Below are 15878 nucleotides of genomic sequence, written 5' to 3' on the forward strand. Positions count from 1 at the left end.
CCAGCTCGTAGTTTTGCCGTTGCAAATGGAAAACTGTCAGTTCTGCCACATGGCACCTTTCATTCCGACAGGAGCTGTGAGAGGTAAGTTTGCAGTCACGTTACTCATCCATATTTTGTTTGCAGCCTTTGGTTTTTGTTTGCTTTTCCTTGGGCTTTTTTTTAAACAATTTTTAGAAGATTTGAACATTCCTGTGTGGCTTCTCTGTAGCATTTTTGGGGTTTCAAAACTATTTTGTTTCCATTTCAGGCACTGGGCTGGGGAGAGGGTTTACTGTGGGTGTACTACACTACATGGACTGCAATGGTTCAAGAAGGCAACTCACCACCATCCTCTCGAGGGCTATTGGAGATGGGCAATAAATGCTGGCCCAGCCAGTGAAGTCCAAATCTAATGAAAGATATTCTTTTTAAAAAAGGGTTCCCTTCATCATGAGCACAAGCAGCATGTGTCATGAGCAATGACAGACAGGAAAAGACGCTATAGCCTGTCAAGCCTGCTCCACAGAAAGCTGATACTGTGTTCATCACAGTATATCCATTCCTCAAGCTTGGCAGCTGACAACACCAGAAGTACATTCACTGATATGAATGTACATTTTCATGGATCAGGTGACAGAAGAGAAAGCTCCTAAAATGTACTGGGACAGAGAAACTGACACCGCAGCTAATTATGCCTAAGGGTGGCATGGTGACACAGTGGTTAGCACTGCTGCTTCATAGCACCAGGGACCCGAGTTTGATTCCCAGCTTGGGTCACTATCTGTGTGGAATGTGTATGTTCTCCCTGTGTCCGCATGGGTTTCCTCTGGGTGCTCTGGTTTCCTTCCACAGTCCGAAAAACATGCTGGTTAAGTTAAGCCATGCTAAATTCTCCCTCATTGTATCTGAACAGGAGTGTGGCAACTAGAGGATTTTCATGGTAACTTCATTGCAGTGTTAATGTAAGCCTACTTGTGGCAATAATAAATAAACTTAAGCTTATGTCATCTGAGAAGAAGTCCTTTCAGTGGATTAAATGATGAAATTTTGTGATTACTTTATAGTCTATATACTTTATAGTGATTATATATAGTCAAGTAATTATAATGTGCTGGCTATTTACTGAATAAACTTGGGTTGTCAGTGAAATTGGTTATTTTGTCATATTATAAGATGAGTGATTAGCAGTACCAATTTTTATAATTCTTCCACCGCATGTGGGTGTCATTGATAGCATTTATTGCCCATCCCTAATTGCCCTTGAAAATAAAGTAGACTATGATCATAGGACAGTGAGTACAGGAACTGATTGGTAAATGGGGCTGAAGATTAGGAGTATCAATCCAGGCCGTAAACTTCTAGGAGAACCAGTTAAAGTTAATAGTGACAAGTTCAGAAGTAACCTGATAACTGCCTGGAGCATTGTCACTCAGTTGCTGTAACTGTGAGGTGGAGTTGGTTACAGTTCAGTAACATTGGTCATGGTGCTACATTTACATCCATTCAGTACTTAATAGTGTTTGGAGTTCATAGCAATTTCAGAGTTTCTTTGGGACTTTTACCTGTGTTCCTTCATCTGTTTTGGAAGATTGAGTAATTAGTGAGAGTCCTTGACAGATCACTGCTGCATGGATATCCCTCTCTGTTCCGGTTACAAATCATGTTTAGTCTACACAGTGAAAATCAGGTGAGCACTGAGTTTACAATCAATTGTCTCTCGAGTTCATCAAAAATGAGCTGTTACCTGAGGTGAGCTGCTGGTTAGTGATCTTGGTGAACAAAGTACCAGGTGTATTGACTGTGTGGGTGGAACTTACTGCTGGTTTTATTGACACAAACCAACCAGAGCAACTGCAGTAATAAAACAAGTATTTATAATGTGTGATTTTGCACAGTGTAAAGCTTTGCATGTGATGTTTAACCAAGTATTTCAGCAAAATTGGGTAACTCCCTAATAAAAATGCTGATGCATTTGCAAGAAACTGCAAAAGTGACCCCTGGAATGCCAAATATATCTGGATCAAATAAAACTACACTTTATCAGTATTAAACAGTAATTATCAAACAATAATTACTGACTGCCGGTGTGCTAGATAGGATTTATCAACTTACTATATTGTAAAAATGTCATTGTTGAACTGTAACCTTTTCATTTTTAGAATATTCGTGCTCTTGTTTCATTTAGTCAGATATTAACAACTGTGTATTTTTGTGCTGATTAGTCAACCCTGAAACCCTTAAGTGATCAAAATGCTCCACTTGCTCCTTGGGAGATGGGTTTAGGTTAAGTTGTGCCTTTTATCTTGAGTGCATTGTAACAAGTGTCCTCTTCTGTTTCCCATAGCTACGCTGCTGGCACTGCGATTTCTGCCCGAGTACAGGAAGAAAGCCATCTGGACTCGTGCATATGGATGGTAGCTGCCAAATATTTGGCAGCTAATCTGATCAGCTTTAAGCAGGGGCCTGCCTTCGCCAGCAAGCTAAGACTCCATGGGTGGAAAGGAAGTATAGATGTGCTAATGCACTCAATGTGGCAAGAAGCCAAATGTATTCCAAAGACTTGAAAGACGAGCTGTTTGCTACTAACAATGCATAAGTAGCTCTGGAACTTGCATGTCTATCACATACCTCAGCATATGTCCGAGATATCTTATACTATTTGTTTACAGAAGCCAGTCGCCACCGATGGTGCATAACATGACAATGATATTAATGTGATCTGTTGTTTCTGAAGGCATCACCAAAATAGAAGGGAGACACATTTGAAGTTTGAAGTTTGGATTCCTGTAAGAACAGTGTGCTATGGCTCTGACCATTTTGTTTGCCACAGAAGAAATGCCACTGCAAATCAGAAATAAACACATCCATTCGTGTCCAGAAACTAAATTTGAAATTCTTGTGTGAATGTTGATTTGAACTATGATTAAAGGCTGTCTCGTGCTGAAACATTCTGTGCACTGCACTGTTTCACACTTCAACGGAAACATGCAGCATACAGACGGATGTTTCTCGTTGTTACGGAGATGCAATTAAAGTTCCTCCTAAAAAAGGATCAGTCGCCGCCCAAATAGAAATGAAAGCTGTCACTGTCCACTTTGGGCAATGTTGATCAGTTCAGAACAGCACTGTTATGTCATTGTTCAGCTGAGTGTGAAATTGAGAAATGATTCTGTTCTTGCTAAAATCCACATTTAAATATCATTAGGTATTAATTGTTTGGGACTGAAATCTACTAGCTGAAAGGGTGCTCGAAACAGATTCACCAGAATGTTTTAAAGGGATTTGGGATTCAGAAATAAATTACAGAGCTAGCAGGGAAGAGCAGGGCAGTGGGACTAATTGGTTCAGCTCTTTCACAAGCACGTTGAACCAAATGGCCTCCTGACCTCTGATATCATAAATACCTCTGCTACAAGATGTGAAATTGGGATCAATGGCAATTGGGACTGCCCACCCATCACTCAAGTCCTCCCTGATCTACACTGATCCCCTAATGCCTTAACATTTTCATCTTCGAGTTTAACGGGATCACTCTGTAACTTCCTCCAGCCCTATAAATTCCCAAACTTTCCTATTTCTCTGACTCTGTCTAATTGTACATCTGCCTCCCTTCACTCACCACTGGCAGATGTGACTTCAGGTTCACCAAACCCAATGCTCTTGAATTCCCTTACTTTGCCTCTTAGGACTCTTCTCAAGCCCACCGTTTGGTCACCTTTCCCGATATCTCCTTCATTGGTTCAGAATGCTAATTTTAAATTAAACCATGTGAAGCCATTTTGTTAATTTTTATACTCGACCTGCATTCACACAGTGCTTTTTGTCATTGCTGCCCTCTCAGACAAGCAAAGGCACACATGTTGAAACATTAATTTCGATGAGTGCAAGTGGGAGCATTTGATCAGTGCGTTGCACTTTTATTTGTTAAGCAGTGAAAGAAGAGGGCTCACACTCTTTAACGCCGTATTCAATTATACTGAAAATGTATTGGACTTTGAAGTAGGCTTGAAGCAGAAAATGTGGATGCTTGGTACCTTATATTTGGGCACTCCATAGAGGTTCAAATTGGCATCCATGGCCAGCATGTGCATGCACTACTTTGGTGCACATCACATCGAATGCTGTACTGGTGACGGCATTGGCTTTGATAGAGGTTTTCCTGCGTTCTCCCACCCAGTGGTATGGCATGATGTCAGTTAATACATGACTTGACACTTGTGCTGCCATTTTAAGGCCAGGCGCACCAGCTCATCATGGTGAACGTGTGATTGGCAGCCTCCCCTTCTCCATCATAATTTAATGGAATCAGTACTTTGATTGACTTCTGCACACTGTTGCCATGATTGTACAAGCCTTTGATGCATTTGGGAGTTATTAAGAGTTGCTAAAGTCTATGGGGAATTGAATAACTGATGCTGAAAGACTTGGTCCTGACATCAAGGTTTTGGCATAAGCCCATTGTTCAGAAATTGGGTGAGTAATAAGCACTCCTCTTGGAATGCAGGATGACTGAGGGAATGAACGGAAAGCGCACAGAGCAGGACAAACTAGTCGAAGAGTATGGAGGAAGGGGAGAATAGCTCTCAGCAAGAGTCCTACCTGAACCTCTGTGATGAAGGGTGTGCGAGATGTCTCATGCAGGATGAGGACTGGATTGCCAGTGGTTGTGAAGGTGCTGTGGTGATATTTGTAGCGCATCTCAGTTTATTGTTGTGTAAGTGACCCCCTCTATTCAAAAAGAACCAACTGCATTTCATTTTCTTTTCCCATAAAGAAACAACAGAATGAGGGTGCGAGTTTGAGAGGATTACAGGTTTTCCCCATGGTGCAGCACTGACTGCATGCATGTTGCTTCATGAGTGCTGCATGTCAATTTTGAAGTTTATTTATTATTAATCTCACGAGTAGGCTTACATTAACACTGCAATGAAGTTACTGCGAAAATCTCCTAGTCGCCACACTTGGTGCCTGTTGGGATACATTGAGGGAGAATTTAGCATGGCCAGTGCACCTAACTAGCACTTCTTTTGAACTGTGGGAGGAAACCAGAGTACCTGGAGGAAACCCATGCAGGGGAGAATGTGCAGACTCCACACAGATAGTAACCCAAGCCAGGAATCAAATTCGGGTCCGTGGTGCTGTGAGGCAGTGGTGCTACCCGCTATGCCACTGTGCTGCCCACAGTCAAAGTGAAAGAAGCAGTCCAACGTCCTGTATCCTGGCAGCAGCCACAATGATGCCTGCAGCCTGTAGAAAATCTGCATTAGAGCCACCATGACCAGCAAAAAGAGTGACTGTTGAGTGACACGGGGTTTGTGCTGACCACATGGCTATGATTCCAATGTGCAACCCACACATATGTAACATGTATGTAATGTGCCATTTTTGTCACAATAGGTTTTGATTACAGAACTTGTAACTCGCAGGTCTCTGGAAAGTAGTATGATCACCATTCCAAGATATCCTGTCTTATCTTAAATTAAAAGAAACAGTTTAAAACATAACCATTTTACAAAGTCGCATTTATAATGTTGTGGAGTTGGCCACCAGTTCCCTGTTTGAAAGGATGGTTTCTGAGTTCTTTGTGAATTTGATGCTCAACTCTCATTTATCATTTTCCAGGAAGTCATGTTGGACTCAAAATGTAAACTGTTTTTCTACAAATACACGTGCTGCTAGACTTCTGAGCTTTGCCAGCACTTAGTGTTTTTATTTCCGATTTCCATAGTGTTTTGCTTTTGTCTTACCCAGACCATGATGTCTGAGGCAGGATGTGTGGGCCATGCTTATAGTCTTATGTCCGCTCTTGCATTGATACCCCCACTAGATCAAGATATTCTGACTTGGAGATTCTGCTGATAACATTATCGAGTTCTTCATGGAGCTAGTATTTCAACTCTGTAGTGGGAGCATAGGATTGGAATTAGATTCTTATCCTCTTTGAGATGAGATGGATAACGAGAACATGTTCTGAACCATTTATGGGAGATTCTGTCATTGAGAGTAGGGAGTCCCTTACAGCAAAGCACACACTTCACTCCCACATTTCCCCTGAACTGTTTCTGTAGCCAGATTAATGTGAAATATTTTTCTTTGTGATCCAATCTCGCCGATTCTGGTCTCTTGCATTGATGCAATGTCAGTGTTCAGCCTATCAGGTTCCAGGTTGGTTACAGCTGCCTTGCTCACGTTATTGGTCAGCTTCAAGTCATCTGTCAATATGGTGCACATGTTCCTGGCTTTTCAGCTTGTCAAAATGTTGGCAATTTTTATTGTCTGTCTGCCTGCCAAGATGGATCTCATTCTCTTGTTGAGCAGACTCTAAGCTCTGAGTATCTGTTGAAGCTGGCAGAATGTGGAGGGTCAAAACCTTACTAGTTGGAGACTGCCTGACTTGGGAAGGACGATTCACTGAGACACAATAGTTCAACTCGCCATCAGCCCATATCACCCATTCTCTATAATTGAGCTGGGCTCACAAATTGTAACAGCTTTCTGCTGTGTTTTATTAACACTCTGCAGTGAAATTGGAGTATGCTTACCACGGAAAAAGTTGGGCAAAATTTATGGAGAAATTGTACGGCCCAAACATCTTGGTATCACTTTCCCAGTTGAATCCAAAGTAATACAAAGAACAATATTTGGCACTGGGTTGGATGCAGGTGTTGCTGGAATGATAACATAGTTAGGCCGCAGTGTTTGTCGGGGTTTAGTCCATTAGCCATCAACAGAGTTGTGGTAGGCAGTAAGCAGTGGGGGATTACAATAATGACTCTCTGCAGCACTGAGATAAGCACTGCCAAGCACTGTGCCCTGAATCAATCCTAAACTGAATATATCCTTTTCAAATACATAGTCGTTTTCAGTCTTCCTGGAAGGTGCCAAAAATGTAAACAATATTTGCACTTGCTTTATGTTAAAGACACATTTGTTCAGTACAATAGAAAAATAATCCTCCAAATTGATCTAAAAACATCAACTAGTTTCTTAAACAGATATTTCGCTTGTGCATCTGCTTTTAAGGAAAACCTAACTGGGGTACAGAATTTTTCTGATAATCCCCCACCCCCTCGCCATAAAAGTAGAAGGCAAGATTATATGAAAACCATTTGTTAAATATACATTGTACCAGTCCCTGAGTCATTCAGACAAACTGAAGTTTCTCAATTTTGTCTAAGCCCAAGAGCACCACCTACCTTTCTAGCGTGGTACTTCAATATTCCGTCGCATCTGGCAAAGCCTTGTCATGCAGCATCTTTCACTGCATTTTGGAACTTTTTTTCTGACTGAACCCTAAATGTGATCCAGATTAAACATATTCTAATGATTTATAATAATGAAGAAAAAGTAGTGCAGTAAAAGATCTATCAAGCCCACATCAGGGCACAATGTCCACGATGTCCTGCCAAATAAATGTGCCAATTCAAGTAATGCTCTGGGAAATATCTTTCTGACTCTTCTGGACAACCTAAAAAAGCCTCAGGAGGCAATGGTGTCCCGTACTTCGTCATTGCAACTTCTGATTTACACTGGCCGTTCTCTTTTCTCCTCCGGTAACTGTCATGTTCCCTTTTAAAGAACAGAACCATCATTCGCAGTTTAGGTAAAGAACCCACAATCTTTTTGGCTAACTTTACATTTCAGCAGCAGTTAGCTGTCAGTGTTGACGGCAGATTCTGGATCTCTGTCTTGCACATATGTGAAGTTCTAATGCAATGAGTTTATGTTGTTCTAGAGGGTAGCTTTATTGATTCCCAGACGGGGCTTATCACCATTACAATGATTTGACTAAAAGATCCACTTGTACGTGGCTGGTCTTGTTGTAAAAACTGCCGAAAGAAGTTACATCTTCACCGAAAACCTCCAACCTCGTCCGCGGCTGGAATTCTCCCGCACCTCTGCAATGAATGGAGTTGTTGCTAATTACCAAATTCTTCCCGTTCTCGCTGGCGGCAAGGTGGGTGTGAACAACATAGGAGAATTTTGCCCCTTGTTTTTTAATCTGTAACTGGGATGTTAAATTCATAATTACAGCTAATCACCCTCATTAATCCCGAAAAGCTCATTTTATGTTTGCGGAATGCAAATCTTTTCCATAATTAAAAAAAAGTTAGAAGTTAAAATAAAGGTTTTTTTCATGTTTGTTTGCCTTAATTTTAATTTCTATCTTAATTAGTCATACATTTATTTTGCTAACAACATTTTAATTACAAGTAAATGGTTTCAAATTCTTTTAACATCCTAGTTTGCGATCTGTAAATATTTCCATTAGATTGGTTGCTTACCCTGACTGCTAACATTACAGCTACTGCATGCTTTGGAATTCCTTTTGACATGACGCCAAATTAAACTGTCAAAAAGGAGAAAGGAGGATCTTCCGGAATAAAAATCTCGAGATATTTATGGGCAGCTTTCTTTAACGTCGGTGGTGATTCTCGTTGTTTTGCAACTGACCCAAAATCCAGGCCTTAAATTGCAACCTTTGCTTGTGTCTTTGACATATTGCATACTATAGTGTAGGAAGGATCCCAATGAGAAGCAACAATTTCAACAAGGCATCCATTCAGTCAGAGAGACCTCATCACGAACATGAGTTTCAGCAAGTTTTTTTGTTTATTCATTAGTAGGCTTACATTAACGCTGCAAATAAGTTACTGTGAAAATTTCTGAGTCACCACACTGGTGCATGTTTGGGTAGACTGAGGGCCAATGCACCTAACCAGCACATCTTTCAGATGATATTGGATTAGATTGTTTTATTCTGCACAGTTATGAACAGCTACTCGTTTTATCCTTCAAAGGAGCTCAATAATATTAACTTAACAATGTTAACTAAAGTGAATTTAGCCAGTCATCAGAGGAAGGAAAGTACATGATAAAATATCCTCATTTCCAAACTTCAGTCTCAGATTTGACAGAATGATATTGAGCGAGAGCTATGTGGCATCTAGTATCGAAAAGAGGAACACAGGAGAAATAGGAACAGCAGTAGGCCGTACAACCCCTCAAGCCTGCTCCAGCATTTAATTAGATCACAGCTGATCCACCTCAATGCCAGTTTCCCAAATTATCCCCATATTCCTTGATATCTTTACTATCTACATATCTATTGAACATATTCAATGACTGTGCCTCCACAGCCCTCTGCGGTAGAGAATCCCCAAACATTTACCATTCTCTGAATGAAGAAATTCCTCCTCGACTTACCAATAAGAAGTCAAAACTTTGTTCCATCAAATTCAAATGCTTCAATCAGTTTGACATTTCCCATTGAAAATTAAACATTTTATTTCCTTAAAAGGGTTGCTTTCCAACCCACGTATCATTTATGTTTAAGACACATTCTAAAACATGAACTAGATGTTTGACTTCAAAAATAATTAATAAATTTATATATATTACAAAGAAGTGTCCATAAAGGCAATTGTTCAATATTATAACTGATTTTATTTACTGGTTTCCATTTTACAGTGGTTAAAAATTTCAATGCAATGTAAGAAAGTTACTGTTTTGAATAGATGTTATATATAAACCTAGAATGAAAATCTTACTATGATTGGCGAACAATAACCTCTCTCTTGTTATAGTGTGTGGCGACAATTAAGAAAAAACATAGCCAGAAACCTTCTGTTGCTTGGTGAGATCTTACCCTTTTTAGATTTGTTTCGTTGAATAAAGCAAGTTTTCACTGGTGAACTATCACACCAGAAATTTGTATGGTGCAACTGAATAATGATTGGTGAAACTGTTTAAATTATTTAAGATATGGTAGCTTTGAGTGCAAGACCAGTGTGTTATGCAACTTTGTAAAACCAAGTTCTCAGGACATCTATTGTACCTCCGGGGCACTTTTTAAACATCACTCACCCCAATTCAAATGCTACATGAGCGGGATTCTCATCTCTTCAGCATCGCCTATCTCTCCCCCCCCCCCCCCACAACAACCCCCCCATCTGTCCCAACTAACTTTTTTAAGTGTTTAAATATCCAACTGTTAGAAGGTGTGTTCATCTATCAAGTCCACCACACACAGCTCTTGCCTGAACAGTAGTTACATTTCCAGCCAAGAAGAAATCAAGCAATGTAAAAACAGTTCAGCTAACTGGAACCTCAACTGCAACTCTTTGCCTCAGAGCAGCAGTTGCAATATAAATGCACTGTAAGACCTGCATTTCTGTAACCTTCCTTTCTATGTAACCATCTACCACTGACACAATAGGCCAATTTTATCTTGGAATTACAGTTACTAAGGGGGCCCTTGGTGCAGTGGTAGCACCCGTACCACTGAACTAGAAGCTCCAGGTTCGAGTCCAATGCCAGGACTTGATGGCCAAGGAAGGAGTGTTCAATGCAATTCAACAGTTTGATAACCAGCTCAGAAATTCTTCCCCCACTTCCCTCCACAATTTCTCAAACAGAGTAAAAAATACAGCATGGGTGTGAAGATATGCTAATAACATTATAGTTACTTCCAGTCCTCCAATCAATAAATCAAGCTGAGTTAACCCATTGTTTTTAAATTTTTACTCCATTCTTAAAAAGTTACAAAACCATATACGCAGAATGGGCCAAGCAAACTCTTAATCCATCACTTGCTCCAAGAACCTATTCAAATTGAATACAATTCAAGCTCCCCCACAAGAGAGACATGCAAAATATATGCAGACAAGAAAAGACATTGCACCTGATCTTGGGTTTGATCTGATGCTTGTTCTTAGCCAAAAGGCGAAGAAGCAATTTGCTGTCGCCTTAGAATATTGAGCAACTTGCTGGAGTCAAAACACATTTTTAGACTGAAGATTAACAGACCTTTTTCATCACATCATTACACTCTAACACTCCTGGCAAAGGGACAACTGAGTCTCTACATTTTATGCAAGTCAAAACTGGACTTTCAACCTGCAGTTTTGGCACACAAGAAATTAGTTTGTTTGACTATTTACGTTCTATTGGGTACTAATTAGAGTCTGGAGAATAATGGAATCTGGATAATTTAGCAGGAAATGGTCAGTGGAATGCAGTCAAATACCACTGCTGTGTTAACCAATTGTAACTCGAGGTTGGAAAATAGTTAGATCAAAGTACAGGGAGATCCAATTCAGTTGTACACGAATAAAATCCGACCATTCAGTTCACCAGCATCAAATGTCAATTCATGTCTGGTACATAAGCAACTATAGAGGCTTACTTAATGTTGTAAACTGAATCAACAATTTCTGCAATGGAAAGGCAGCACACATTCAAAAGACACCCCATTCCAGCTTAGGACTACAAAAATGCTTAGATAAACAATGACTATGCAGACTCTTAACAAATCATTCCTATACAATTCACAGTTTTGGCAATTTCTGTGAATTTAGAAGACTTAATTTGCAAATTGCGTAGTGATTTGTTTTCAAATTTTTACTCCATTCTTAAAAAGTTACAAAACCATATACGCAGAGTGGATCAGGCAAACTCTTAATCCATCACTTGCTCCAAGAACCAATTCAAATTGAATACAATTCAAGCTCCCCCACAAGAGAGACATGCAAAATATATGCAGACAAGAAAAGACATTGCACCTGATCTTGGGTTTGATCTGATGCTTGTTCTTAACCAAAAGACGAAGCAATTTGCTGTCGCCTTAGAATATTGAGTAACTTGCTGGAGTCAAAACATATTCACGCAGTGAGCGTCTCAGGACGGGGTCGACTAATTACTGAGGCTGGCTTCTAGGATTTGATTTTCGGTTTGGGGTTGGGAACCCGACACCCAGATAATTTTTATGCCCTGGCCCCGTGTTGCATCAGTGTCACTCGCCCGATGCTGTCATTAAAAGTAAATGCCTTAGTTGGGTAGCAGCACACAATTCACCATGCTGAACATTACCAGGCGGTGGGAGCTGCCAACATAACACAAACATCAAAGGAGGGGCGGCAAAAGATTTGCGGGTGAGCATCCTCACTGAATGCAGGAGACATGGCTAAGTAGCAGACAGGTGCTGCACCTTATCTCTCACACAAACTCTTAACTGTTATCATTTTCCATCATCCAGCCTCATTATAGTATCTGAATGAGTGGCCCACCTCCAGCAAATGGATCAGTTTCAAGTCCCTTGCCTTGACTTGATTAAAACTGTGAGTCGGCAGGTTGGAGGTGGATGGATTCCGAATTAAGTTTTTTTTGAATTTTTTAACCTCTGACCTAACACCCAACCCATTCACGTTCGGGAATTCAGATCCAGCTCGTTTTGTGCAATACTGATTAACAGTGAGCATTTCAGTCCATTTAGTATGATGGTGATTTGGAAGAGTTTCTGTGAGTTCTGTGGGCAAGCTCAGGCTCTTGGGTGAAAGCACTGACTCCAAATTTCTGGCAGCTTTTTCCAATTCTGGTGAAGAACATGGGCAGTGATTCCAATTCATTAGTTTTGCTTTGCTTTCATCGCGTTTCTTCTTGTGTTCTGTTTTAGCTCTTCGTGGGATTGGCAGCAGCTGCTGTATAGGCCTAAATTAAACAGGAAAAAGCAATAAGGAAAGGTTACAACAACTCTTTTTCGGGGCAAAATGCATGAATGCCGTGTCACTGCTGGAGTCTATTTAATGTAAACATTTAGGAAGGTTCAACAGCTCCACAGCCGATTTGCAGCAAATTCTGCATTTTTATGGGATTATTTTTTAAAAAACATTAACACTTATTTGCATAAGTTTTTTGTATTGTTTTCACAAGGTCCTTTTTACTTAGATACCTTACAGATGTATACTGGAGGCAGAAAAGGTGGGAACCCTGTGTCACTTCCATAGGGGAGGCCGACATTAAGTGCTGACCTGTTTGAGCCTTCCATGCAACTAAGCCCCCCCCGCAGAAATCACACCACCAGGAGTGATGGTGGTTCTCCGAGGTCCAGCCTGAAAATCACTGCTGGATCCATGGACAGAGATGAGTAGGATGGGATAGGGGCTCTTGAGGAGGGGGCCAATGGTCAGAGGCAAAAACAGGAGATTGCTGTCTATTAAATTCTGCTCAATTCTTTTTGCTGCAGACATAAATCTTCTGAAACACTGCTAAGTGATATTGTATTCAGAATGACATGCACCGCACGTTCACTTTGCCATCATATATGGTGGCATCCATATATGGATATGGATATGAGAGGAAGGTTCTTTACGCAGAGAGTAGTGGGGGTATGGAACGCGCTACCGAGTGGGGTGGTGGAGGCGGGAACGTTGGACTCGTTTAAGGTTCAGTTAGATAGGCACATGAGTGAAACGAGGATGGAGGGTTATGGTAGGGGTTATTGAATAAGGGTTAGAACCTCGGGAGACACCGGAAAGGCAGGCTTGTGATTAACGTTTTTGTCTTTTCACTCCGCAGGTGGAGGTCCACCTCGTTGTCAAACGAGGGGCATGCACACGGTGGGTCGTGCGTGGGCTGCTCCTGGAGGTTCCGGGAGTGGCCTAGTACTTCGTGTCGGTGTGTGTGCTTGATCCTGGACCGGTAGACGGGCGCCGCAACAGCTCGGTGACTATCACTGCTAGCTGTGCAGATACATGGATTTGGGCCTGTGTCTGTGGGAGTTTGTGCATTCTCCCTGTGGTTGCGTGGGTTTCCTCCGGGCGCTCCGGTTTCCTCCCACACCCCAAAGATGTGCTCTTAGGCTGATTGGTTTTACCAAATTGACACTATTCTCCCCTGAATCTGGCTAAGTCAGGGGTTCTATTTGTAGATACGCAGGGTAGAATAGGTGTAGGGTGATGCGGCGGCGCGGGCTTGTTGGGCCGAAGGGCCTGTTTCCCGTGCTGGGTTGTTCTTTGTTCTATATATGTTTCTTTATGATTCTATGTGTCATTAACAATAGAATAGAATCCTTACAGTGCAGAAGGAGGCCATTTGACCCATTGCATTTGCACCGACTCACTGACAGTGTATCTTACCCAGGTCCTCTCCTCCACCCTATCTCAGAACCCCCACACATTTCCCATGACTAATCCATCTAACCTACACATTTTGGGACACCAGGGGCAATTTAGCATGGCCAATGCACCCAACCAACACATCTTTGGACTGAGAGGAAACTGGAGCACCGGAAGAAACGCACGCAAACGGGGAGAACATGCAAACCCCACAAAGTCACCCAATGCTGGAACTGAACCCAGGTCCCTGGCGTTGTGAGGCAGCAGTGCTAACCACTGTGCTACTGAAGTTTTACACTTAAATTAATGCCTAATTTCTGATCAGTTTTTCTCCTCTTGGTACACAGATTACAAGATAATTATGGATGGAGAATGCAGTGTGGCTCTTGGCCATCCAGAACACCCACAAGATTAAGATAAGTAATCTCCCTTTTATCAAAAGTGTAGTTGCTAATCTACATTCCCTTAGGCAAGTGTGTTGGAGTGCCATTCATTCATTGTTTATGCTACCTCGAGCTATTAATCTGATTTGCTTTCATACATATTTTAATTAGACACAAAGATTTTCAACTTACCTACAGCAAGTATTATACAGTAAAGTTGCAGTACATATGGAAAATGTATTGGCATGTCAATAGGTCCACGTAACTGAAAGGAATAGGTTCCTAGGGCTTCAAAATATGGCAGTGACTGGTAAATGGCAATTACTGGGGGATAAGAAAGAGTTTGTTAGTAACTTCAACACTGAAACTTTGAATGAGGAGGCTATGGCTAGGCATGGCTTTGTTTCACTAACTGCTGCTGCAGTATTTGTACACCACAGAATGTATGTAGAGCTTTTAATTCTAAGTTTATTCTGACAACAGAGAAGGAAGAATTGCATGTCAGTGCCTGGCTTGGTGAATTTGGAAACCCAATGTGTTGTAGCACAGAGCAATCGGATACAAGTTCATTCCTGCACTCTCTCACACATGGTGAACCAATCTGTGTCATGTCCCCGGAGGAATACAAAGTAGATGCTCGGTATTTCCCTACAGGGGAGACACCAGAAAAATCAGAAGGAGAGCCACCTCGGGCTGGATGCAGTAATCTGATTTAGGGCATTGAGCACAAGAAAGTTTAAAGGATTTGTAAAAATTCCATATTGCACATTATGGGCACCAAGCAACTGAGTGGATTTAAAAAATGCCTTTCACCTTTTAAGACTCCAGTTAAGATCCTGGCCAGAGATAAAGGATGAAAGTCCTTGTCACTCAGAGTCACAAATGAGTTGTGACAGACTCCACCCAGTTTCCAGTCAAAATAAATCCACACTACTAAACTGCTTTGAATGGGCTGTTGAATATGACAAGTCTCATCTGACAGGCCCAGACTGTGGAGAATTGAAATGTCATGCCTGTATAGCTGAGGGCATGCCTCAGAAGCGAGGGTTGAAAAGCAATCATGTTGACAGGTCAGGGGAGCACAGCTGAATCAGTGGAAAGCCAAACTACAAAATAACACTGAAGCTGTAGTCAGTGTATGTAAGTATAATGCAATAGAAATGTAACTTGATCAGTCTCAGTTACTATATTTTCTCTTCAGCTTGTCATCTCCTTCCTCTGCTGGTACCTGTGATTAAGGAAGTCACACCATCAACATCAACTGTCATATCTTTTCTCAAATCAGTTTGCTCGGTTGAAAAACCAAAAGGAGCAGGACAGCTTGAAACTTTGTCATTTCTTTCCCCACCAAGATCACATTTGTCAGGCAGTATTGCAAGTAGATGCACTCGCGGTAGCTACTCTTATCAGTCTGATAACATGTCTTACAGTTTGAGAGTTTCAGAGTTTTTTTTCTTGTCCACACATTGGACCAGCTACTCAACAATGAGTCACAAATTCCTGCCGCTCCACTGAATTAACAACTAAATTGCTAACTCAATGTCAAGCAGAGAATAGTCCTGATAGTTTACCATTTCCAATAAGTCCGTCAGCATTGTTCATTCTTCTTCCTCCACTTT

At 41.3% G+C, this 15878-nt stretch overlaps 2 protein-coding genes across 4 annotated transcripts in view; one reads left to right on the forward strand and one right to left on the reverse strand.

Annotated features, from left to right (window-relative positions):
• The window catches only part of focad (focadhesin), a 218653-nt gene extending 215431 nt beyond the window's left edge, over positions 1-3222 (forward strand). For all 3 annotated transcript variants that reach the window (XM_080188679.1, XM_080188680.1, XM_080188681.1), the window contains exon 44: positions 2326-3222. In XM_080188679.1, the coding sequence (XP_080044805.1) occupies positions 2326-2399 (74 nt within the window). In that variant the 3' untranslated portion in view covers positions 2400-3222. The remainder of the gene's footprint in view (positions 1-2325) is intronic.
• A 6711-nt stretch (positions 3223-9933) lies between these two features.
• Positions 9934-15878, reverse strand: part of hacd4 (3-hydroxyacyl-CoA dehydratase 4) — a 43417-nt gene continuing 37472 nt past the window's right edge. The window contains exons 6-7 of the mRNA XM_080188683.1: positions 14452-14583; positions 9934-12470 (exon numbers count right to left, since the gene is read on the reverse strand). Of these exons, the coding sequence (XP_080044809.1) occupies positions 12388-12470; positions 14452-14583 (215 nt within the window). The 3' untranslated portion in view covers positions 9934-12387. The remainder of the gene's footprint in view (positions 12471-14451; positions 14584-15878) is intronic.

Source organism: Carcharhinus amblyrhynchos, chromosome 5, assembly GCF_965287045.1.
Source record: "Carcharhinus amblyrhynchos chromosome 5, sCarAmb.v2.hapA, whole genome shotgun sequence".
NCBI classification, from domain to species: Eukaryota; Metazoa; Chordata; class Chondrichthyes; order Carcharhiniformes; family Carcharhinidae; genus Carcharhinus; species Carcharhinus amblyrhynchos.